The 24,561-nt window shown below is 43.2% G+C and overlaps 1 protein-coding gene across 4 annotated transcripts in view; it reads right to left on the bottom strand.

Moving 5' to 3' along the window:
- Nucleotides 1–15,318, bottom strand: part of crsp7 (cofactor required for Sp1 transcriptional activation, subunit 7) — a 154,963-nt gene extending 139,645 nt beyond the window's left edge. The window contains exon 1 of one of the 4 annotated variants that reach the window (XM_070860060.1): nucleotides 15,275–15,318. Coding sequence is in view for 2 of the 4 variants with exons in the window: in XM_070860054.1 (XP_070716155.1) it covers nucleotides 14,859–14,921 (63 nt within the window). In the remaining 2 variants the exon portion in view is untranslated. Of the gene's footprint in view, nucleotides 1–487; nucleotides 518–14,858; nucleotides 15,246–15,269 lie in introns of those variants that run through there. The other 3 variants (XM_070860059.1, XM_070860054.1, XM_070860055.1) reach the window with 3 other exon arrangements.
- Between the last annotated feature and the right edge of the window lie 9,243 nt (nucleotides 15,319–24,561).

Raw genomic sequence — 24,561 nt, 5'->3', positions numbered from 1 at the left:
TTAAACAGTATTAAGGCTAATGGGTTGGTAACTGGTACACAGTAAAAAGTAGTCAAAGCGTACAGAAAAATGTTGAGTCCTACTGCAGTTAAACTGCCTGTTTTATGGGATGCTGCAGGTGTTGGAAAGCATCTCACAAAATTGATGATTAAGGTTTCAGAATCACATCCTAACAGGAGTTACTGGCACACAGCATAAAAACACACATAATCTGCCAATAGAAATGAATCAAACAAATATTTTTCATTCCAAGTTCTCTAGTGACTGGGAACCTCCATACAGATAAGCGATGGCAAATCTTCACAAGAACATTAGGGAAGGGAGCCCGAAAGCTACTGACAGCTGCATTTTCTGGCCATTTCTTTTGCCCAGTATAACTATTTCACATTATAAACCACAAGAAAACATGCACCTAAATTTCAGGAGGTACCTTTTCAAAATGTACGTGTTACTACAGAGCATTCTTTTGTTGCAGTACTGAACTCACCCCTTCCTGATTTTCATTTAGATTATTCATTCCTCCTTTGTCTTTAGTCTGAAAGTTTTAAATAAAAAAGGGAAAAATTCCAAGGAAATTAGCACTGAGAATGAAGGATGCTCAGCTGTAAATATAAAACTTTCATTACCTTATAACATTTGGGGACAATTGCAAAGTCTAAATTTGCTCTTTTGGAACACACCAGTCAAGTAACGGTCAAGGATGGGGAAGCCCACAATGCCTCTCAAGCCAGGTTAGGCTGTTACGACGCCACACACTGCTAAAGTTGCTCCGAACTGGACCACACCACACTATGTTTCCCTACACCCCAAGCATACCTCAATTTTCTGCCACAATCTTGATTTTAAAGTGACAAAATTGAACACCATTCCCATCAATAGTGGGGCAGAAATTGGTCACATTCTAAATCAAACATCTCTTCCCGGCATTACTTGTTCGTGCCTTTCTGCTACCTTTTATCCCTACTCACAATCCTTGGTGCAAATGAAAGCACTAACACGGAGTGACTTCAGGCTCCAGAGAGCATTGATAACCATCATCATCACAGGCAGTGCAGTCCCTCGAAATTGAGGAACTGGCTTCCACTCAAAGTCAGTTCCTAGGTGACTGAACAGTCCAATACGGGAATTACAGTAATAATCTACTTCTACAAATGATCGAACATACATGGAAAATAATAAACTTGCATAACTCTCAACGGTAATCGCCTGCAATTTAGGCCCAATCTCATCACTACACATTTAATTTCCCTTCCTTTAGAATTCCACACTTGCTAGGTAATGCACAATAAAACACCAAAATTAAATACCATGGTGACCATAGTTATTTTTTTTGGGTGGGGGGAAAGAGAGGGGCGAGAAGAAGCAAATTTGGCACACTAAATGTCCAACAACAAATATTAGTTTGTCCTACTTCACAGAGGGGGAAAAAACAAACACTGGATTTCACTTCTGCCCTGATCATCCTGCAAAAACAGCTAATTAATAGACTGATACAAACCCTTAATGGAGCTCATTTCCATATATTTGGACAGATGCTGCATCTGATACTACAGGTTAATGCAATCGAATGGATTCCTGATTCAGTTATTCCAGCATTTAATCTCCAAATATCAAAGATGAATAAAGTTTTTGATAGTTTCATTGAACATTGTTCCATGTTTTGCGATAATGCAGCAGGTCACGTTAAAAAAAAGGCGTTTTTAAAAAGGTCTAAAGCTTTAAAATAGGCTTTGAGACAAATATTACCAGCAGAGTAGTCTAATAAACTGAGTAATAACTTGGCATCTCCCAATAAATAAACACGGCATTACTTCCAATAGGTGACTTGCGTGATAATGATGAACTGAGCTTCATCTTGATGCATTCTACGCACACTCAAATAAAAGTCAGCCTGTGCTCCCTTGGATGACAACTATGACCTGTTTGGAAAAGTATCTAGCATGTAATCTGCCCAGGGCAGTCAGAATACTTTTTCTCTTGGCAAGTAACTCCTGATCACTCTAAAACCAGGAGGTCATACAACTAAGGCTAAAAACTATTACTGGGTCAGTAGAATCAATTAGGTATTTCTCACCCGTCCTTTAAAACTGTTCCATAACAATTAAGTCTTGCAGTTCTCTGCAGTAACTTTTGTAACTTGGAACATTTGTGTCTGTGATGAAAAGCTTTTAGGTGAGAAAGACATTTCATTGAGTCCTTACACTGCCAGTCTGAGGATATGCCTCTTTCCTTATTTTTGGCACAATAGGAATACTATCAACATAACAAAAAAACATTATCTGGTCATTATCACATTGCTGTTTGTGGGAGTTTGCTGTGCACAAGTTGGCTGCTGCGTTTCCCACATTACAAGTGACGACACTCCAAAAGTACTTCACTGGCTGTAAAGCGCTTTGAGACATCCGGTGGTCATGAAAGGCGCTATATAAACGCAAGTCTTTTACCAAAAAAAGTACCTTCACAAACAAAATTATTAAAATAAGATTTCAAAATTTTGCAGCAAAAGACTGTTGGAATAAACCATTAAGAGCTTGGTGATCAAGCTTTTAACATAAATATTGCCCAGGAGATAAAAAAACATGAACCGGACTGTTTGTCCTCTATCACTTATCTATTTACCAGATCACCTGACTTCAGCATCACTTGTAAACAACAGGATGAGAAATATTCCACTTCTCACAGCCAGCCCAGTCAGCTATATTCCTCAAATGTAATTAGACACGGAGAAGAAATGAGCGAGGGATTCTGTACTCCCAACCTACACAACCAGATACACATTTAAATCCCTCAGTCCATACATCTCTCCCAGCAGTGTCACACTACACTGCCAGAAATTACAATTTTAAAATCACTAGCTACACAGAATTGTGTGTTATGTTTTTAAACCTGCATAATTACGATGAAACTTCATTAAGTCTCACTAACCCACTCCTTCTCACGGCGGGTTTCATAACTATATTCTATTGGTGCAAAAACAGACAAGGTCTAACAACAGCAGCACCCTCTCTCCACTCCCTGGCTGCTTCCACATAACAGAAGAAACCAGTATTGCAACCCAGATTCCTCAACAAAACACATTAAATGTCCACAGACAAAAGTTGTTTTTGATTGTAGCTATTAGGATCCAATCAAGAACAAATTTGGGTGTGTGTGGGCAATCAAACCATTAGATCAGTTAAGTAATAGTTTGGTATTTCTATCCCCCACCACCCCGCAAAGAGTGTCACAATAGAAAGATGCAATTATTCCACTATTTGTTTACACACAGAACTATTTCCATGTTGTATCAACTCTCAATGTTTAAGAGCATTACAGATCACCCAGAGGTCAACACAATATTAGTCCTAATCATATTCATAAAAATAAAAAATAAATTCACATACATTCCTATACTTAAACTCAACATCAATGGGAAATGTTATAGATAGGCATCCTAAATCACTATAAATCAGAGTCAATAAATTGAAGAAACTATACAAGCATAATACAATGATGAAAATGTTGCAGTAAAGGCACAGAGCAGGAGCTTAAAAGTATTGAGTAAGTAAGATTACCTACCTTGCAAAGTCTTCATTTTTCTAAGCAGCATCCTGGACAAACTGCTGAAATTGATCTAGCACCACAACATGTTTTTCTGGGGGAAATCGCATCAGGGGACAATCTTCCTTAAAGGTATTTTGTGACGGCAGAGGTGCTCTTAGGTGACCAACAGTGCCACAGTACAGTGTACAAGGCCTCTCCTGGAGCATCAATTTATTTTTGCCCCCAAACTATTCCACTTCCTGCAAGACCTGAGGCTACAGTCAGGTGGAATTCTAGAATATGGAGGATGCTCCTCAAAAGAACAAAATCCTCCAATATACAGTCTTTCTTCAAATACCACTAGCCATTAACCTCAGAACAACGATAAGGCAGGTCCTTATGGATGAAAATCCAGCCATTAGTACAAGCTGGCCAAGAAAAGCATCTGCAGTTTCCAAACATTTAGTGAAGGCATGTGGTTATTCCAGGTAGTGGCTTTATATATATTTCACAGAGGCTTTGCACTTTCTGCCAAACTATCAGCCAAGCCTTATTTTAGTGATTAAACCTCTGATTTATGAGGATAAAAATCAGTGATATTTCTTGATCCAAAAGGTGATGCAAACTTTGGCAAGAGCCTCTGGTAACCCACTGTATGAACAAATCAGGCAAGACTAATCGATGTCCATCAACTGGACCTCATATGAGGTGCAGAAACCAGCACCAATAATGCCAGTTTTCCAGGAAAGATATTTCAAATCAGCAGTGCTAAGAGACAGAGATTTGAAGAGTTTTGTACCAGATGTGAATTCAAATTCCAGACAAACCTTGCAAACTCAGACATCATCAGAGAACATTCTCTAAATGAAACCAGAGCAAAAGAATCAAAAACGGAGATGGCAGTCACCAACACGATGGACATGATTTCTGCCCTAGATCAAGATGATTTAGAAGAATAGATATTACAACACAATAGATGAATAATTATGTTAAAAGGTGCTTACATTAAAAAATAACTCCACTCAGTAAATGATTTTCAGAAAGAAAATTCTACCCAGCTTGGTCTGATAATTTTTCTCTTATACAAACAGTAAGAATGCTGGGCTCGGATGCTGAACCGAGCCTAACAGTCGAGAGATTCTCTTGTGGCACAGCAAGACCAAGTACTGTTCAACATCAGGATTTCCAAGAACAGTAGTTGTGAGGCTAATAAGGTTATCAGGAAAAAATTCTCTTCCACTGCTTTGATCTTCTCTAATATCCCTAGGATGAGGCAAATTGAGCCAAGAAGTACAAAAATGTGTTTCTGATATTTAAAAAAATGCTCCCTCCAGGTTCACAAGTCCTTGGCTTTTGAGCAGGTCAAGAAATGGCAACTGCCCAGTACCAAGGAGATCTATCAATAGGTAATGTCAGGTTCAGAGCACGGTTTGCACTACTTCAATGCAGATCTTCCACTCACAGATGGTCTGCCATGCAACTTAAGACATCACTGTCATAACAGCCAACTGATTCACTGTGGTTTATGCAGCTCAAGTAAGGCTCATCACATCTTTGAATGGTTACGGCCATTTGGCCAATCAAGCCTGTGTCATCTCTCTGCAAGAGCAGTTCACTCGTCCCACACCCTGCCCTTGATAAAAAGGTAAGTGCAGGTCCTACCTTGTTTGTGGATAATTAACATGTCCACAGATGCACCGGCACCCTTCACCAGTCTGAAAAGATCAAGAACTAGACATACTGTTTGTTATATTCCCAAGCAGACTCATCTGCAGTTCACCTGTGGGCCCAACTATCACAAAAGTAATGTACCCACCTCCTCCCAGAGAAGGGAGCCATCAACAACAACTTGTATTTATATAGCGCCTTTAACATAATGAAACGTCCCAAGGCGCTTCACAAGAATAGTATGAGATTTAAAAAATTGAACACAGCCATCCAAGGAGAAATTAGGACAGGGCTTGGTCAAAGAGTAGGTTTTAAGGAGCGTCTTGAAGGAGGAAAGAGAGGTAGAGGGGTTTAGGCAGGGAAATCCAGACCTTAGGGCCTAGGCAACAGAAGGCACGGGCACCAATGGTTGAGTGATTATAATCAGGGATGCTCAAGAGGGCAGAATTAGAGGAGCGCAGACATCTCGGGGCAGGGGGGCGGGGGGCTGGAGGAAATGAGAGATAGGGAAGGGCGAGGCCATGTTGGGATTTGAAAACATGGGTGAGAATTTTGAAATCAAGGCGTAGCTTAACCGGGAGCCAATGTAGGCCAGTGAGCACAGGGGTGATGGACGGGCGGGCCTTGATGAGAGTTAGGACACGAGCAGAGGAGTTTTGGCTCACCTCTAGTTTACGTAGGGTAGAATGTGGGAGGCCAGTCAGGAGTAGTCAAGTCTAGAGATAACAAAGGCTTCAGCAGCGGATGAGCTGAGGCAAGGGCAGAGACAAACGATGTTACGGAGGTGGAAATAGGCAGTCTTAGTTATGCTGCGGATATGTGACCAAAACCTAATTTCAGGGTCAAATATGACACCAAGGTTGCGAACAGTCTGGTTCAGCCTCAGACAGATGTTGGGGAGAGGGACACAGTCAGTGTCTAAGGAACGGTGGGGACCTAAAATAATGGTTTCATGTGGTCCAGCCAGATCGGCCGGTGAATGACTAAACCAGTTGTCCGCCCTATCCGTTCAAGTCAGCGTCCCTTGGACTTAAGGGAGCGAAGATCATGGATGTACAAGGGGTCAGAGAGAACAATTTTTTTGATAGGGACTGGGGCATCAAAGGCGAGGGCGTGATTGAGCAGATCGGTAGCTACAGAAATGTCATGGAGAAATGAATGGAGGACCAAAGGCTGGACAGTTGGGAGTTAATAAGTGCAGTTGTTAGAGAGTTGGGAGAATTTAACCAGGGACAGACACAGAAGGAGGTAGGGTTGGGGGAGGGGTGGAAGGGGGATGTGGGTGGAGAATGATACGAGGAAGTGGTCAGAGATGGCCTTATATGCGATTGACACGATGGGAGTAGCGAGGCCACGAGGGGGTGGCCATGAATATGGGTTGGGGAGTTTACATGGAGAGGGAGATTAAGGGAACAGCATCAGCTGCAGGATGTTGACTGCCTCCTCAAAAATCAAAATATGGGGGTTAATGGTTCAATCCCTGGACAAGAATTCCAGAGCCGATATATTCAGACTGTGCATCACTGTGGAGCCATCAGCATCAGCTGAAGGGTGTTGACTGAAGCCAAGAACCTGGTGCTCCAGAGGCCACCACTTCAGACCCAGAGTCAAACTTTAGTCAAAATCTACTAGCTAATATAATGGTGATTTTCAGGAAGACCACAGATTCCATTTGGAACAAAAATGAATGCCACCAAGGAATAAACATGTACTATTCATTCATTTTTGATCTCTCACTAGACTACAGACTGGCCAGGAGGCAAGAAAACACTGCCCAAGGCGATGGAAATAAGCCACATACAAGCTTCTATTTCTTGTTTTTTTTGTCAGATGAGACAAATAAGCTGAGTTCCTGGACTACATGGTAGTACCTACAGAACAGCTGTTGAAGCAATTTCTCCACAAGGTACAACTTTTATTTATATAGCACCTTTAACATAGTAAAACGTCCCAAGGCGTTATAAGACAAAACAAATAAATTTGACACCGAGCCATACAAGAAGAAATTACGGCAGATGACCAAAAGCTTGGTCATTGCACTCTCACAAGCCAGTCCATCAAAGTATGGATAAAGTTGCAAGAACCACATTGAGCAGTGCTAACAGGAATAGATAAACATTTTGTGCAAATGGGAGCACTGTGTATGAGCAGCTGTGACTCAAAAGTTGAATGAGATACTACTGACGACATAGCTGAATGGCAGTTTCCTGTGTGGAGATTCTTATTCAATGATCTGGGACAAGTTTACCCTCCGAGCTTTTGCTCGAGCTGGAATCTGTCCAAGATTGGGATAGTTGAGGGGCACAAAATATTATGAATAAAAAACAATCTTTTTGAAATCTACATGAATTTGTTCAATTGTTGCAGATGATAGAAGACCACCTAGTGAAGATCCCTCAAAAGAATGATCTGACCATAAAATCACAGTTTGAAAATAGAGTAAAATAGAGTCAATGCTGGCTGCATGGAGCGGGAGTGATAGAAACATAGAAAATAGGTGCAGGAGTAGGCCATTCGGCCCTTCGAGCCTGCACCACCATTCCATAAGATCATGGCTGATCATTCCTTCAGTACCCCTTTCCTGCTTTCTCTCCATACCCCTTGATCCCTTTAGCCATAAGGGCCATATCTAACTCCCTCTTGAATATATCCAATGAACTGGCATCAACAACTCCCTGCGGCAGGGAATTACACAGGTTAACAACTCAGTGAAGAAGTTTCTCCTCATCTCAGTCCTAAATGGCCTACCCCTTATCCCCTGGTTCTGGACTTTCCCAATATCGGGAACATTCTTCCCGCATCTAACCTGTCCAGTCCCGTCAGAATCTTATGTGTTTCTATGAGATCCCCTCTCATTCTTCTGAACTCCAGTGTATAAAGGCCCAGTTGATCCAGTCTCTCCTCATATGTCAGTCCAGCCATCCCTGGAATCAGTCTGCTGAACCTTCGCTGCACTCCCTCAATAACAAGAACATCCTTCCTCAGATTAGGAGACCAAAACTGAACACAATAATACAGGTGGGGCCTCACCAAGGCCCTGTACAACTGCAGTGAGATTTCCCTGCTCCTATACTCAAATCCCCTTGCTATGAAGGCCAACATACCATTTGCCTTCTTCACCGCCTGCTGTACCTGCATGCCAACTTTCAAGGACTGATGAACCACATGACACCCAGGTCTCGTTGCACCTCCCCTTTTCCTAATCTGCCGCCATTCAGATAATATTCTGCCTTCGTGTTTTTGCCCCCAAAGTGGATAATCTCACATTTATCCACACTATACTGCATCTGCCATGTATTTGCCCTATCGCCTAACCTGTCCAGGTCACCCTGCAGCCTCTTAGCATCCTCCTCACAGCTCACACTGCCACCCAGTTTAGTGTCATCTGCAAACTTGGAGATATTACATTCAATTCCTTCATCTAAATCATTAATATATATTGTAAAGAGCTGGGGTCCCAGGACCGAGCCCTGCGGCACTCCACTAGTCACTGCTTGCCATTCTGAAAAGGACCAGTTTATCCCGACTCTCTGCATCCTGTCTGCCAGCCAGTTCTCTATCCACATCAGTACATCACCCCCAATACCATGTGCTTTGATTTTGCACACCAATCTCGTGTGGGACCTTGTCAAAAGCCTTTTGAAAGTCCAAATACACCATATTCTCTGGTTCTCCCTTGTCCACTCTACTAGTTACATCCTCAAAAAGTTCCAGAAGATTTGTCAAGCATGATTTCCCTTTCATAAATCCATGCTGACTTGGACCAATCCTATCACTGCTTTCCAAATGCGCTGCTATTTCATCCTTAATGATTGATTCCAACATATTCCCCACTACTGATGTCAGGCTAACCGGTCTATAATTACCCGTTTTTTCTCTCCTGCCTTTTTTTTTTAAAAAGTGGTGTTCCATTAGCAACCCTCCAGTCCATAGGAACTGATTCAGAGTCGATAGACTGCTGGAAAATTATCACCAATGCATCCACTATTTCTAGGGCCATTTCCTTAAGTACTCTGGGATGTAGACTATCAGGCCCTGGGGATTTATCGGCCTTCAATCCCGTCAATTTCCCCAACACCATTTTCCGCCTAAGGATATCCTTCAGTTCCTCCTTCTCACTAGACCCTCGGTCCCCTAGTACATCCGGAAGGTTATTTATCTCTTCCTTTGTGAAGACAGAACCAAAGTACTCGTTCAATTGGTCTGCCATTTCTTTGTTCCCCATTATAAATTCACCCGAATCCGACTGCAAGGAATCTACGTTTGTCTTCACTAATCTTTTTCTATTCACATATCTATAGAAGCTTTTGCAGTCAGTTTTTATGTTTGACAAGCTTCCTCTCGTACTCTATTTTCCCCTTCTTAATTAAACCCTTTGTCCTCCTCTGCTGAATTCTAAATTTCTCCCAATCCTCCAGTTTGCTGCTTTTTCTGGCGAATTTGTATGCCTCTTCCTTGGATTTAACACTATCCTTAATTTCCCTTGTTTGCCACGGTTGAGCCACCTTCCCCGTTTTATTTTTACTCCAGACAGGGATGTACAATTGTTGAAGTTCGTCCATATGATCTTTAAAGATTTGCCATTGCCTATCATTTGCCAGTCTAATCTAGCCAATTCGCGCCTCATACCATCAAAGTTATCTTTCCTTAAGTTCAGGACCCTAGTTTCTGAATTAACCTCGTCACTCTCCACCTTAATAAAGAATTCTACCATATTATGGTCACTCTTCCCCAAGGGGCCTTGCACAACAAGATTGCTAATTAGTCCCTTCTCGTTACATATCACCCAGTCTAGGATGGCCAGCTCTCTGGTTGGTTCCTCGATATATTGGTCTAGAAAATCCTCCTCTACCGCATTGCTACCAGTTAGGTTAGCTCAATCAATATGTAGATTAAAGTCTCCCATGATTACTGCTGTACCTTTATTGCACACATCCCTTATTCCTTGTTTGATGCTGTCCCCAACCTCACTACTACTATTTGGTGGCCTGTACACAACTCCCACTAGCGTTTTCTGCCCTTTGGTATTCCGTAGCTCCATACCGATTCCACATCATCCAAGCTAACTCCCTCTTGAATATATCCAATGAACTGGCATCAACAACTCTCTGCGGCAGGGAATTCCACAGGTTAACAACTCTCTGACTGAAGAAGTTTCTCATCTCAGTCCTAAATGGCCTACCACTTATCCTAAGACTGTGTCCCCTGGTTCTGGACTTCCCCAATATCAGGAACATTCTTCCCCCATCTAACCTGTCCAGTCCCGTCAGAATCTTATACGTTTCTATGAGATCCCCTCTCATCCTTCTAAACTCCAGTGTATAAAGGCCCAGTTGATCCAGTCTCTCCTCATATGTCAGTCTAGCCATCCCTGAAATCAGTCTGGTGAACCTTCGCTGTACTCCCTCAATAGCAAGAATGTCCTTCCTCAGATTAAGAGACCAAAACTGAACACAATATTCCAGGTGAGGCCTCACCAAGGCCCTGTACAACTGCAGTAAGACCTCCCTGCTCCTATACTCAAATCCCCTAGCTATGAAGGCCAACATGCCATTTGCCTTCTTCACCGCCTGCTGTACCTGCATGTAACTTTCAATGACTGATGACATCCAGGTCTCGTTGCACCTCCCCTTTTCCTAATCTGCCGCCATTCAGATAATATTCTGCCTTCGTGTTTTTGCCACCAAAGTGGATAACCTCACATTTATCCACATTATACTGCATCTGCCATGCATTTGCCCACTCACCTAACGTGTCCAAATCACCCTGCAGCCTCTTGGCATCCTCCTCACAGCTCACACCGCCACCCAGTTTAGTGTCATCTGCAAACTTGGAGATATTACATTCAATTCCTTCATCCAATTCATTAACGTATATTGTAAAGAGCTGGGGTCCCAGCACTGAGCCCTGCGGCATTCCACTAGTCATTGCCTCCCATTCCAAAAAGGACCCGTTTATCCCGACTCTCTGCTTCCTGTCTGCCAACCAATTCTCTATCCATGCCAGTACATTACCCCCAATACCATGTGCTTTGATTTTGCACACCAATCTCTCACGAGGGACCTTATCAAAGGCCTTTTGAAAGTCCAAATGCACCACATCCGCTGGTTCTCCCTTGTCCACTCTACTAGTTAAGCATCAGCTGCTCTAGGTGAGGAATATTATCCTGGAGTAATAGAATATCAAGAACCACAGTCCTGGCCTTAAACAAGGAAAACAAGTTCCATGGCAGGCTATTCAGGAACTCTGGCCAAAAATATAGGACAGCTCCCGTAGTCACTGCCGAGATCTGTGGACAGTTGATTCCACAGTGGGTGCCAGTGCAGCCAACGTGCAGTTGCTGCTTATAGCCTTGGACTCTTCATCAACAGTAACAAGGTCTGAGCCCCAGTTGGGCTTTTATCTTCAGATGCTCATCAGCTGAAACACAGCCATGGAATCTGAATTTGGCTGGGCATGTAGCAAAGGAGGTTAGACCACTAAGTTACATTCATAACCAGGGGCCACTTCTGCACATCTGTAGAATCTCTAGATCGTGATTCGGAGAGATAGGCAGGACAAACCTCCTCCAAAATCTAAATATGGGGGTTAATGGTTCAATCCCTGGACAAGAATTCCAGAGCTGATACATTCAGACTGTGCACCACCGTGGAGTAAAACAACCTCAATGTGCCATTCAGAGGTGCTGGCTCAGCAAAAGACAGCATTCTAATTCTCCCACTCTTCCTCTCATCCAGATCCTAACTTAATGTCACCTACAGGAAGTGGAATGGTTCACATGACCACTTCTGCAGCCACAACCAGCAAGGTTGGGGAGGAGAGCCCCGATTGCTTAGTTTGCAACTACTGGCTCTGCCAATGAGACCCTGGATGGAAGACATGACGGTGTCAAAGTGACAACTTCTTACCACACAGAGAAGGTAGCTGTCCTTGCACATTCCTCAACAGTAGATAACCCCAAAAATTATGACAATGCCCAGGAATTACAGCGTACACCAAGACAGATGCAAAATAGCTACATGCAATGGTTACTTGTTGGTTTATATTTGCCAATACAATACAGAGCACATCCTCTAAATAAATGGCACCCAAATATATGTCTGATGCTTTGCACTGTAATATACCAATGGCTTCTAGTATCCCAAAACAATATCCATACTGTCTGAAGTTGATGACAACAAGCTATGCTAGAGTGAAGGAGGATTGACAAACATACATCATTGACTTTTGGAGGAGCCACCCCCTCAGCACAAATCAGCAACAATAATCCCTCGGTACCAAAAGAGGACTTTTCTTTAAATGTTAGGTACTGGGTGGCTCTCAATGCTGCAGTCAAAACAAAAAGGACAGCATGTGGCATCAAATCTGGCCATTGTTGTCAGTCAGGGGAGAGTACGACGTATACAGAGATCTATCATGCTGGTGAAATTAGCTTCAATCCATATCGGAAGACCAGACAATGGTGGCAAATGTAGTTTTTGTTGGTGCCATGTTCTTGATGGGTACTACTTCTTCAAACACCATTGGGCTTAATTCTTGAAGCCCATCTTGTCCCTTGTGGATGCAGTCACGGGCCTGGTCAGTAGTTTTCAGAGTGTTGGCAGCTGACTGTCTTTTTGTGGATTTAGTGTCAGGTTTGACCCAGTATACCTGGGGCTGAAAGTTCCAACATTACAATAATGATGTCAGATGGTTCCTGGATGTAGCTATTTACTACTGGATTTGAATTTTTAGCCATCATTTGGTATGGAGTAAAAAAGTGATCAGGACATATTTCAGGATTTCAATGGATTTAATAAAGGAAAAAGAACACAAAGCCGTGTTGAAGCTTAGAGATGAACGATGGCCAGAATAAAAGATTGAAGATTTTTTTTTAAACTTCAAACTTTTTTTTAAAAAAAGGAACATCTAAAGAAATTTGATAAATTCAAATATATATATATATATATGTAAATAGGAAAAGATTACTTATTTGAAGAGTCCCATACCACAACATTAAGAGTTAAAACCAATGAAATACTTGTGGACAGGCAATAATTTTCTTGCATTGGTAAAAACAAACACTCGAAGGTGGCACAGGGATGTATTCAGCCAACAGGGATACGGACATCAAGACGTCTTGAAAGGAGGTCACCCTTGCATAATTTTGCCAGAACATCCTCCGGTGCTAGATCACTCAAGCTGTATGTAGAAGATGCAAGCTGTAGAAGAACTGGAGGGGAACTACCAGACACAGATCCCTTTCACCATACTAGACAAAGCAAGTTACATTAAAAATCTTCCTCAGCAAATTTGAATTTGAGATAAACTGCAAATAGTGTCTATCCATAAAAAAATTAGCACTATTATTTAAGTTTTACTTTCCTTTATGCAAAGAATAGTATGAAATTTGAGCGTGTAACTGAACACTTTGCAATTGCTGTTACTCTGAAATTCAACAATTTATTTTCAAAAGAATTAAGATGCTAGTACATATTTTCTGAACAAGTTCTCTGGGTGAACATTATCATTTAGTTGTTAGCACTAGCCTACATAGGTTAGCTAGGAATACAGCATTGTATTTTTATGCAGTAACAACTTGGAAACACATTGAAACCAACCATATAAAACATTCACCAAATATAAAGCAGCAGAATTCCTCTACTTCATAATGCAGCTACAACTTCACCATCTAAAATACCAGAAATCAAGATTTATGCAACCCAGCAAGATTCATTTGTAAAAATTGTTAGTTATTCTCATAAGTTTATAGAATTATCCTCAAATTCAGTGTTTCCATATCAGATTTATTCCTGTTCTTAATGTTACTCGGGTGCCTCAAGTTACCCATCATTCCAGTAGCCACTTCCTGTTTGTCAGGTTTATTTGCTCTCCCGTATGTGCTTAACTAACCCTAAAACAATTACTTCAACACCAAAACGTGAAATTCAATCCCCAGGACTAACATTAATCACAACACGGATTCACTGCAACTCCCACTTTCATTTTAGGAGGGGGATTTGCAGAGAGAAAATATTCATTTTGCACCTTCTCTTTTCATCTTCCAATTTTAACGAAATGTGTACTATGTGGTTTACCAGATTGATGTACTAAATATCACAAATCAACTTCACGCTTCAGGTAAATATGTTCACTGCCATCTCATAAGGACTGTGTACAGTTAACTTAAAAAAGATGGCAGTAAGGAGTACAACAGTTGGTCACCATTTTAATAGAAGAAACTGCCCAACGATTTAGAAATCCAGAAACATTAATAGTTGTTTAAAACTTTATATATTTTTGGGACGAATTATTGTGCGTGTGATTTGTGATAAGTTTAAAAACAAGCAGAGTGTGCTGTGAAGCCCTGGTAAAGCTGGGAGCTGCTATGGTTTAGAGGAATCCTGCTGCTGCTCCACGCTGGGAGATTCACCCCGAGTCCTGCAAAAAGCGCAATAGATCTCGGGTTATTCCCATCCGAGCAGCCTCACTCCATTCCTCGGAACACTCACTCATCGTGGGTCTGGGGTCAAAGCCTGTCCCGCTAGGCCGCGCACTCTCTCTCTATCTCTCTCTCACACACACACACACACACACACATACACACGCTCTCTCTCACACAGACAGACCCCGGGCCACCAAGGGCCCGAGCCCGGGGCCTGCGTGCAGGCACACGGCCTGGTTCTTACATTGGCATCCTTGTCTATGGCCTGGAGCAGCTGGTCCTTGATCTGCTGCGGGGTGGGTGTCATTTGGCGGCGGTGGGGAGGGTGGGGAAGGGGGGGGGGGGGGTGAGGAAAGGGACGGGGAGCTAGGGGAGGGGGAGGGAGAGGGAAGGCCCCGCTAACAAGAGGCGCAGAGTCTGAGGAAGTGGCTGCGAAGAGCGGCGGCTGCAGCAGGGCCGGTCGGAACCGTCATATTCCGCCGCAGCGCTGTCGGGTGGCTCCGTGTGTCCGGTGGTGCGCCTTGCTCTCTCCGGCCGGCCGGCCAGCTGTCTGTCTGTCTGTCACTGCCGCCTGAAGCCGAAGCCGAAGCCGCACTGCACCGCACCGCACGCCCCAGGCCGGCCCGAACAGCCCAGACCCAAGCCAAGCTAACACTCAACTCAACTCAACTCAACCGAGCCTGACTGGAGAGCCGAGCCGTGCCGCGCGCTGCACCCTGGGAATCCGGCGCTCCGGCTCCTCGCGCATCACAATCTACGCGCGAGCGCGTCACCAGCACCCGGGGGAGCACGCCGGCTTGCGTGCGCGTACAAACAAAAATAACGGCGTGCACCGGTCCGCGCACTTTCAAAAAAAATACACCCCCCAAGCACGCGCACGCATCCCGATCGTCGAGATCGCGTCCGCGCGCTTGTGCGTACCGACGTCACAACGTCGCTCAGATGCGGCTCTGAAGCGACGAAGGTTCTAGATTTAGGTAAAGCAGACTTCGACGGCATGAGACCGAGACTGGCCGAAGTAAACTGGGAAAATCTGTTCATGGGTAAAATGGCAGATGATCAGTGGCAGATATTTTTTTTTTTAATAATTTAATGCGACACTGAACCGGTTTATATCCCTGAGCTGAGCGGCACGCGGAGAGAGACAGAGGCTGAATGCCGCATGCGCGCCATCGGCCTGCCGGTTACCATGGTAACCAACTGCTTGGGGGAGATTGATATTAAAACTGTTCCCCAGGACTGCGCCGCGCCGAGTCTGGAGCTGGGGAGCGAGAAAAGAGAAGAGCTGCCAAAGGTTTATGAGGTGATATTTCTTTTGATAACAGCGATTCCGCAATCATCAATTCCGCTCTCCCTGTAGTACAGGCCGGACGATTGCCCGCGGGGCGTCAAGACCAAGTGGAAACAGGGTGAGAGGGCGCATAAATATAATTCAGAAACCATTTTAAGCTCACATATTCTTTTCTTATTTGTTTATAATACTTGGATTTTATTATTTATAGTCCAACAGCAAAGCTTAACGGCAATGTGTAAAGTAGAGTTGGTTAGAATTTATGAGTGTAGGCCTAGGAGCCGTGACACTGCAGCGCCATCACCGGTCGGATGGTGCCATTACAGTAACAAGTTTACATAGGCAGGTTCCATGTGTTATAATCATTGAATAATGCAGCACTTCAGATAGCCATTCCGCCCATGAAAGAGCTAACCAATTAGTCCCATTCCCCAGCTCTTTCCCCACAGGCTGGCCAATATTTATCCCTCAACCAACATAACAAAAACAGTTTATCTGGTCATTATCACATTGCTATTTGTGGGAGTTGCTATGTGCAAATTGGCTGCCACATTTTCCACATTACAACAGTGACTGCACTCCAAAAGTACTTAATTGGCTGTATAGTGCAATCAAGCAGACACAGCATGGATTCATGAAGGGGAAATCATGTTTAACTAATTTACTGGAATTCTTTGAGGATATAACGAGCATGGTGGATAGAGGTGTACCGATGGATGTGGTGTATTTAGATTTTCAAAAGGCATTCGATAAGGTGCCACACAAAAGGTTACTGCAGAAGATAAAGGTACGCGGAGTCAGTGGAAATGTATTAGCATGGATCGAGAATTGGCTGGCTAACAGAAAGCAGAGAGTCGGGATAAATGGGTCCTTTTCGGGTTGGAAATCGGTGGTTAGTGGTGTGCCACAGGGATCGGTGCTGGGACCACAACAGTTTACAATATACATAGATGACCTGGAAGAGGGGACAGAGTGTAGTGTAATAAAATTTGCAGATGACACAAAGATTAGCGGGAAAGTGGGTTTTTTTTTTAAGAGGACACAGAGAGGCTGCAAAGAGATTTAGATAGATTCAACGAATGAGCTAAGGTTTGGCAGATGGAATACAATGTCGGAACATGTGAGGTCATCCACCTTGGGGGGGGGGGGGGGGGGGGTGGAACAGTAAAAGGGAATATTATTTGAATGGGGAGAAATTACAACATGCTGCGGTGCATAGGGACCTGGGGGTCCTTGTGCATGAAAGTTAGTTTGCAAGTGCAGCAGGTAATCAGGAAGGCGAATGGAATGTTGGCCTTCATTGCGAGAGGGATGGAGTACAAAAGCAGGGAGGTACAGGGTATTGGTGAGGCCGCACCTGGAGTACTGCGTGCAGTTTTGGTCACCTTACTTAAAGAAGGATATACTAGCTTCGGAGGGGGTACAGAGACGATTCACTAGGCTGATTCCGGAGATGAGGGGGTTACCTTATGATAGATTGAGTAGACTGGGTCTTTACTCGTTGGAGTTCAGAAGGATGAGGGGTGATCTTATCGAAACATTTAAAATCATGAAAGGGATAGACAAGATAGAGGCAGAGAGGTTGTTTCCGCTGGTCGGGGAGACTAGAACTAGGGGGCACAGCCTCAAAATACGGGGGAGCCAATTTAAAACAGAGTTGAGAAAGAATTTCTTCTCCCAGAGGGTTGTGAATCTGTGGAATTCTCTGCCCAAGGAAGCAGTTGAGGCTAGCTCATTGAATGTATTCAAGTCACAGATAGATAGATTTTTAACCAATAAGGGAATTAAGGGTTATGGGGAGCGGGCGGGTAAGTGGAGCTGAGTCCACGGCCAGATCAGCCATGATCTTGTTGAATGGCGGAGCAGGCTCGAGGGGCTAGATGGCCTACTCCTGTTCCTAATTCTTATGTTCTTATAAAGCGCTGTGAGATGTCCAGTGGTCGTGAAGAATGCTATATAAATGTAAGTCTCTTTATAGCCCTGCAAATTTCCCCCCTTCAATTATTTATCCAATTCCCATTGAAAGTTATTATTGAATTTGCATCCACCTCCCTTTTAAGCAGTGCAGTCCAGATCATAACAACTTGCTGCATAAAAATAATACCTCATAATGGAAAAATAGTGATAAAAATGTGATAATCAGAGTAATGTTTTGTAATCAGGAAGTGAGCAGAGATGTAAGATTTTTGCATTATTACTAGTTGATCTCCTCTGGCATTACAAACAGGGCAAAACCAAATGTACTCTTTAGGTGAGGCAGATTTAGAAGATAATTGGACCAGGGTGTGCATAAATAATTTGTTCCCCAATTTAGAATTGTACATTCTTTCCTTATCTTTATATAATACTTTTAGATTTTAGTGAGAAGTCAACCAAAACAACAAGCTCTCCAAATAGCAGTTTATTTTCCAGACTTCAGCAATACAACAGTGACTACACTCCATCCATCTCCCACTCCAAAGGCACAAAACTTGTCCCGAATGGTTCATTTTCACACTGGCTTTGAAACAAGAACTTGCATTCATAATGCGCCTTTAACAGTAAAATGTCCCAAGGCGCTTCACTGGAGTGTAATCAGACAAAAATTTACACCAAGCTAGAGGGGACATTAGGTCAGATGACCAACAGCTTAGTTTCAGAGATAGGTTTTAAAAAGCATCTTAAAAGGAGGTGAGAGTGGTAGAGGTTTATGGAGGGAATTCCAGAGCTTAAGGCCTAGATAGCTGAAGGCACAGCAACCAATGGGGGGTGAGGGGGGCAATGTAAGTCTGGGGTGCACAAGAGGCTAGAATTGGAGGACCACAGAGTTCTCGGAGGGTTATAGGGCTGAAGGAGGTTAGAGTAGGGAAGGGTGAGGTTAAGAAGGGGTTGAACACAAGGATGAAGATTTTAAATTTGAGGTATTGGTGGATAGGGAGCCAATGTAGGCCAGTGAGCTATGACTGGATAGATAAGAATGGAGCCAGGCGTGGGCAGTCTCACTCAGGTGGACAACGAAAGAGAGGCTTTGGAGGAGGATGCTTAAAGGGTTGACTGTGGATAGGCAATGGAAAACATTTAAAGGTCACATGGATGAACTTCAACAATTATACATCCCCGTCTGGAGTAAAAATAAAACGGGGAAGGTGGCTCAACCATGGTTAACAAGGGAAATTAAGGATAGTGTTAAATCCAAGGAAGAGGCATATAAATTGGCCAGAAAAAGCAGCAAACCTGAGGACGGGGCAAAATTTAGAATTCAGCAGAGGAGTACAAAGGGTTTAATTAGGAGGGGGAAAATAGAGTATGAGAGGAAGCTTGCTGGGAACATAAAAACTGACTGCAAAAGCTTCGAGAGATATGTGAAGAGAAAAAGATTAGTGAAGACAAACGTAGGTCCCAAGCAGTCAGATTCAGGTGAATTTATAATGGGGAACAAAAAAATGGTAGACCAGTTGAACAAATACTTTGGTTCTGTCTTCATGAAGGAAGACACAAATAACCTTCCGGAAATATTAGGGGACTGAGGGTCGAGTGAGAAGGAGGAACTGAAGGAAATCCTCATTAGGCGAGAAATTGTGTTAGGGAAATTGATGGGATTGAAGGCCGATAAATCCCCGGGGCCAGATAGTCTGCATCCCAGCGTACTTAAGGAAGAGGCCCTACAAATAGCGGATGCATTGGTGATCATTTTCTAACGGTCTATCGACTCTGGATCAGTTCCTATGGACTGGAGGGTCGATAATGTAACACCACTTTTTAAAAAAGGAGGGAGAGAGAAAACGGGTAATTATAGACCGGTTAGCCTGACATCAGTGTTGGGGAAAATGTTGGAATCAATTATTAAAGATGAAATAGCAGCACATTTGGAAAGCAGTGACAGGATCAGTCCAAGTCAGCATGGATTTATGAAAGGGAAATCATGCTTGACAAATCTTCTGGAATTTTTTGAGGATGTAACTAGTAGAGTGGAAAAGGGTGAACCAGTGGATGTGGTGTATTTGGACTTTCAAAAGGCTTTTGACAAGGTCCCACACAAGAGATTGGTATGCAAAATTAAAGCACGTCGTATTGGGGGTAATGTATTGACGTGGATCGAGAACTGATTGGCAGACAGGAAGCAGAGAGTCGGGATAAACGGGTCCTTTTCAGAATGGCAGGCAGTGACGAGTGGGATGCCGCAGGGCTCAGTGCTGGGACCCCAGCTATTTACAATATACATTAATGATTTAGATGCAGGAATTGAGTGTAATATCTCCAAGTTTGCAGATGACACTAAACTGGGTGGCGGTGTGAGCTGTGAGAAACATAGAAAAATAGGTGCAGGAGTAGGCCGTTCGGCCCTTTGAGTCTGCACCGCCATTCAATAAGATCATGGCTGATCATTCCTTCAGTACCCCTTTCCTGCTTTCTCTCTATACCCCTTGATCTCCTTAACTGTAAGAGCCATATCTAACTCCCTCTTGAATATATCCAGTGAACTGGCATCAACAACTCTCTGCGGCAGGGAATTCCACAGGTTAACAACTCTGAGTGAAGAAGTTTCTCCTCATCTCAGTCCTAAATGGCCTATCCCTTATCCTAAGACTATGTCCCCTGGTTCTGGACTTCCCCAACATCGGGAACATACTTCCCGCATCTAACCTGTCCAGTCCTGTCAGAATCTTACATGTTTCTATGAGATCCCCTCTCATCCTTCTAAACTCCAGTGTATAAAGGCCCAGTTGATCCAGTCTCTCATATGACAGCCCAGCCATCCCTGGAATTAGTCTGGTGAACCTTCGCTGCACTCCCTCAATAGCAAGAACATCCTTCCTCACATTAGGAGACCAAAACTGAACACAATATTCTCAGTGAGGCCTCACTAAGGCTCTGTACAACGGCAGTAAGACCTCCCTGCTTCTATATTCAAATCCTCTAGCTATGAAGGCCAACATACCATTTGCCTTCTTTACCGCCTGCTGTACCTGCGTGCCCACTTTCAGTGACTGATGAACCATGACACCCAGGTCTCATTGCACCTCCCCTTTTCCGAGTCTGCCGCCATTCAGATAATATTCTGCCTTCGTGTTTTTGCCCCCAAAATGGATAACCTCACATTTATCCACATTATACTGCATCTGCCATGCATTTGCCCACTCATCTAACCTGTCCAAGTCATCCTGCAGCCTCTTAGCGTCCTCCTCACAGCTCACACCGCCACCCAGTTTAGTGTCATCTGCAAATTTGGAAATATTACACTCTATTCCTTCATCCAAATCGTTAATGTATATTGTAAAGAGCTGTGAGGAGGACACTAAGAGGCAGCAGGGTGACTTGGACAGGTTAGGTGAGTGGGTAAATGCATGGCAGATGCAGTATAATGTGGATAAACGTGAGGTTATCCACTTTGGGGGCAAAAACACAAAGGCAGAATATTATCTGAATGGCGGCAGATTAGGAAAAGGGGAGGTGCAACAAGACCTGGGTGTCATGTCATTGAAAGTTGGCATGCAGGTACAACAGGTGGTGAAGGAGGCAAATGGTATGTTGGCCTTCATAGCTTGGGGTTTTGAGTATAGGAGCAGGGAGGTCTTACTGCCGTTGTACAAGGCCTTGGTGAGGCCTCACCTGGAATATTGTGTTCAGTTTGGTCTCCTAATCTGAGGAACGACGTTCTTCCTATTGAGGGAGTGCAGCAAAGGTTCACCAGTCTTGATTCCTGGGATGACAGGATTGACATATGAGGAGAGACTTGTTCGACTGGGCCTGTATTCACTGGAGGGGATCTCATAGAAACATATAAAATTCTGACGAGACTGGACAGGTTAGATGCAGGAAGAATGTTCCCGATGTTGGGGAAGTCCAGAACCAGGGGACAAAGTCTAAGGATAAGGGGTAAGCTATTGAGGACTGAGATGAGGAGAAACTTCTTCACTCAGAGTTGTTAACCTGTGGAATTACCTACCAGAGAGTTGTTGAATATATCCAATGAACTGGCATCAAGAGGGAGTTAGATATGGCCCTTACGACTAAAGGGATCAAGGGGTATGGAGAGATAGCAGGAAAGGGGTACTGAGGTGAATGATCAGTCATGATCTCATTGAATGGTGGTGTAGGCTCGAAGGGCCGAATGGCCTACTCCTGCACCTATTTTCTATGTATCTATGTCTATGCTGTGGCCAACCGTGTCAAAGGCTGCAGATTAGTCGAGCAGAATGAGGAGCTTTTTTTTGTATCCACTTCACAGCAGTACTAAAAATGATGGGTAAACATGATCAGTGGCAGATTGAATACATCTCTGGCCCCAACTGCTTAACCCAGCACCTGGTGGGTTCAGAGTAAATTTCTACATTTTGGGACCAAAGGGTAATGTTCACTAAGGCCAAGAAAAATAAAAGTTAAATTTAAAAAACAAATCTCATTGGGTTGTCCCTGGGGATAAAGTTTGAAATCATTTAAAACTTTTCAAAGGCACCTACATTGTTTTTTGCAGCAGATGACATGGTCATAATGTCACACCAGTCAAAGGAATCCCCAGGAGGTAGCTACATTTATGGAGCTTAGCTAGAACTCTGAGTATCACCACAATTTACACTGATTCTACAATTGGTTTTGATAATTCATCAGACTTTCTTCAGTGGTGGCCTTGTCCTTTTTCTATCCAGATTTAGATTTAGTTAACAGCCTAACAGCGCATGAACATTTATCTAATAGTGATTATAACATGATCGATTTTAACGTAGTGTTGGAAAGGGAGAAACGCTAAACATTCTAGATTTTGGTATGGCCGACTTCAACGGGATGAGACAGAGACCGTTCACAGTAAATTGGGCAAATCTGTTAAAGGGTAAAATGACGGAAGATCAATAGGAGATGTTAAAAAAATAATTTAAGGTGATACAAAACCAGTTTATATCCCTGAGGGGCGAGAGCTCTACTTGCTAAAAGAATAGCCACGGACAACTAAAGAGGTAAAGGACAGCATAAAACCAAAAGAAAAATCATACAAAAGTACAAAAAATAGCACAGATCCTGGTGACTGGGAAAGATACAAAGAACAGCAAAGGGTCACAAAGTAGACAGTAAGAGCTGGAAAAAGGGAGTATTAAAAAAAACTTGCAAGGGATATCAAAACCAACACAAAGAATTTTTACAATTATATTAGAAAAATGAGGTTAGAAGGGAGCAATGTTGGCCTCTTGAAAACTGATATTGGTGATAATGTCAATGATAATAAGGACATGGTGGACATGTTGAATAATTACTTTGCATCAGTATTTGCGGTGCTGGAAATCCCAAGGAAACGAATATTGGATCAGGGACTTAATAAAATGAACATAAGTAAAATAACATAATGAAGAAACTAATGGCACTAAAGAGTGACCCATCCCCAGGACCAGATAGATTCCATCCCAGGGTTTAAAGGAAGTAGGTGAGCACATTGCAGAAGCCTGAACTATAATCTTCCAAAGTTCTCTCGATTCAGGAACTGTTACTTTTGATTGGAAAATTGCATGTGTCACTCCGCTATTTAAGAATGGCGTGAGAGGGAAACCAGAGAATAATAGACCAGTTAGCCTAACATCTGTTGTTGGGAAATTACTGGAGTCTATAATTAAGGATAGGGTCACTGAACACCTCGAAAATTTTCAGCTGATCAGAGAGAGCCAGTATGGATTTGTGAAAGGTTGGTTATGCCTGACCAACCTGATTGAATTTTGTGAGGAGGTGACTAAAGTCGTGGACAGGGGAATGTCTATGGATGTTATTTATGTGGACTTCCTGAAGGCATTTGATAAAGTCCCACATAAGAGACTGTTAACTAAGGTAGAAGCCCATGGAATTGAAGGCAAATTATTGACCTGGTTAGGAAATTGGCTGAGCGGCAGGTGACAGAGAGTAGGGACAATGGACAGGTACTCTAATTGGCAGGATGTGACAAGTGGTGTCCAGCAGTGTTCTCTGTTGAGGCCTCAGCTATTCACCATATTTATTACGACTTAGATGATGGCATAGAAAGCCACATATCCAAATTTGCTGATGACACAAAGATAGGCGGCATTGTAGATGAAAGCATAAAATTACAAAGAGATGTCGATAGGTGAACGGACAAAATTGTGGCAAATGGATTTCAATGTCGGCAAATGTGAGGTTATCCACTTTGGACCTAAAAAGGAAAGAACAGGTAACTTTCTAAATGGTAAAAAGCTAAAAACAGTTGAGGTCCAAAGAGACTTGGGGGGGGGGGGGGGGGGGGGGGATCCATCCAGGTACATAGATCATTAAAATGTCATGAACTGGTACAGAAAATAATCAAGAAAGCTGATGGAATATCTAGAGGACTAGAAAAAAAGGGGGTAGAAGTTATGCTACAGCTATACAAAGCTCTGGAGTAGTGTGAGCAGTTCTGGGTACCCCACCTTAGCAAGCATATATTGGCCTTTGAGGGAGTGCAGTGTCGGTTTACTAGAATGATACCCGGACAGCAAGGGTTAAGTTACAAGGCAAGTTTACACAAATTTAGGTTTGTATTCCCTAAAATTTAGAAGGCTATGGGGTGATTTGATCGAAGTTTTCAAGATGTTAAGGGGAACAGATAGGGTAGATGGAGAGAAATTATTTCCGCTGGTTACGGATTCTAGGACTAGGAGGCATAGTCTAAAAATTAGAGCCAGACCTTTCAGGAGTGAAGTTA

The sequence above is a fragment of the Pristiophorus japonicus genome, chromosome 18 (genome assembly GCF_044704955.1).
Source record: "Pristiophorus japonicus isolate sPriJap1 chromosome 18, sPriJap1.hap1, whole genome shotgun sequence".
NCBI classification, from domain to species: domain Eukaryota; kingdom Metazoa; phylum Chordata; class Chondrichthyes; family Pristiophoridae; genus Pristiophorus; species Pristiophorus japonicus.
The sequence above is the reverse complement of the archived record's forward strand: the minus strand, read 5'-3'. Positions and strand labels throughout refer to the sequence as shown.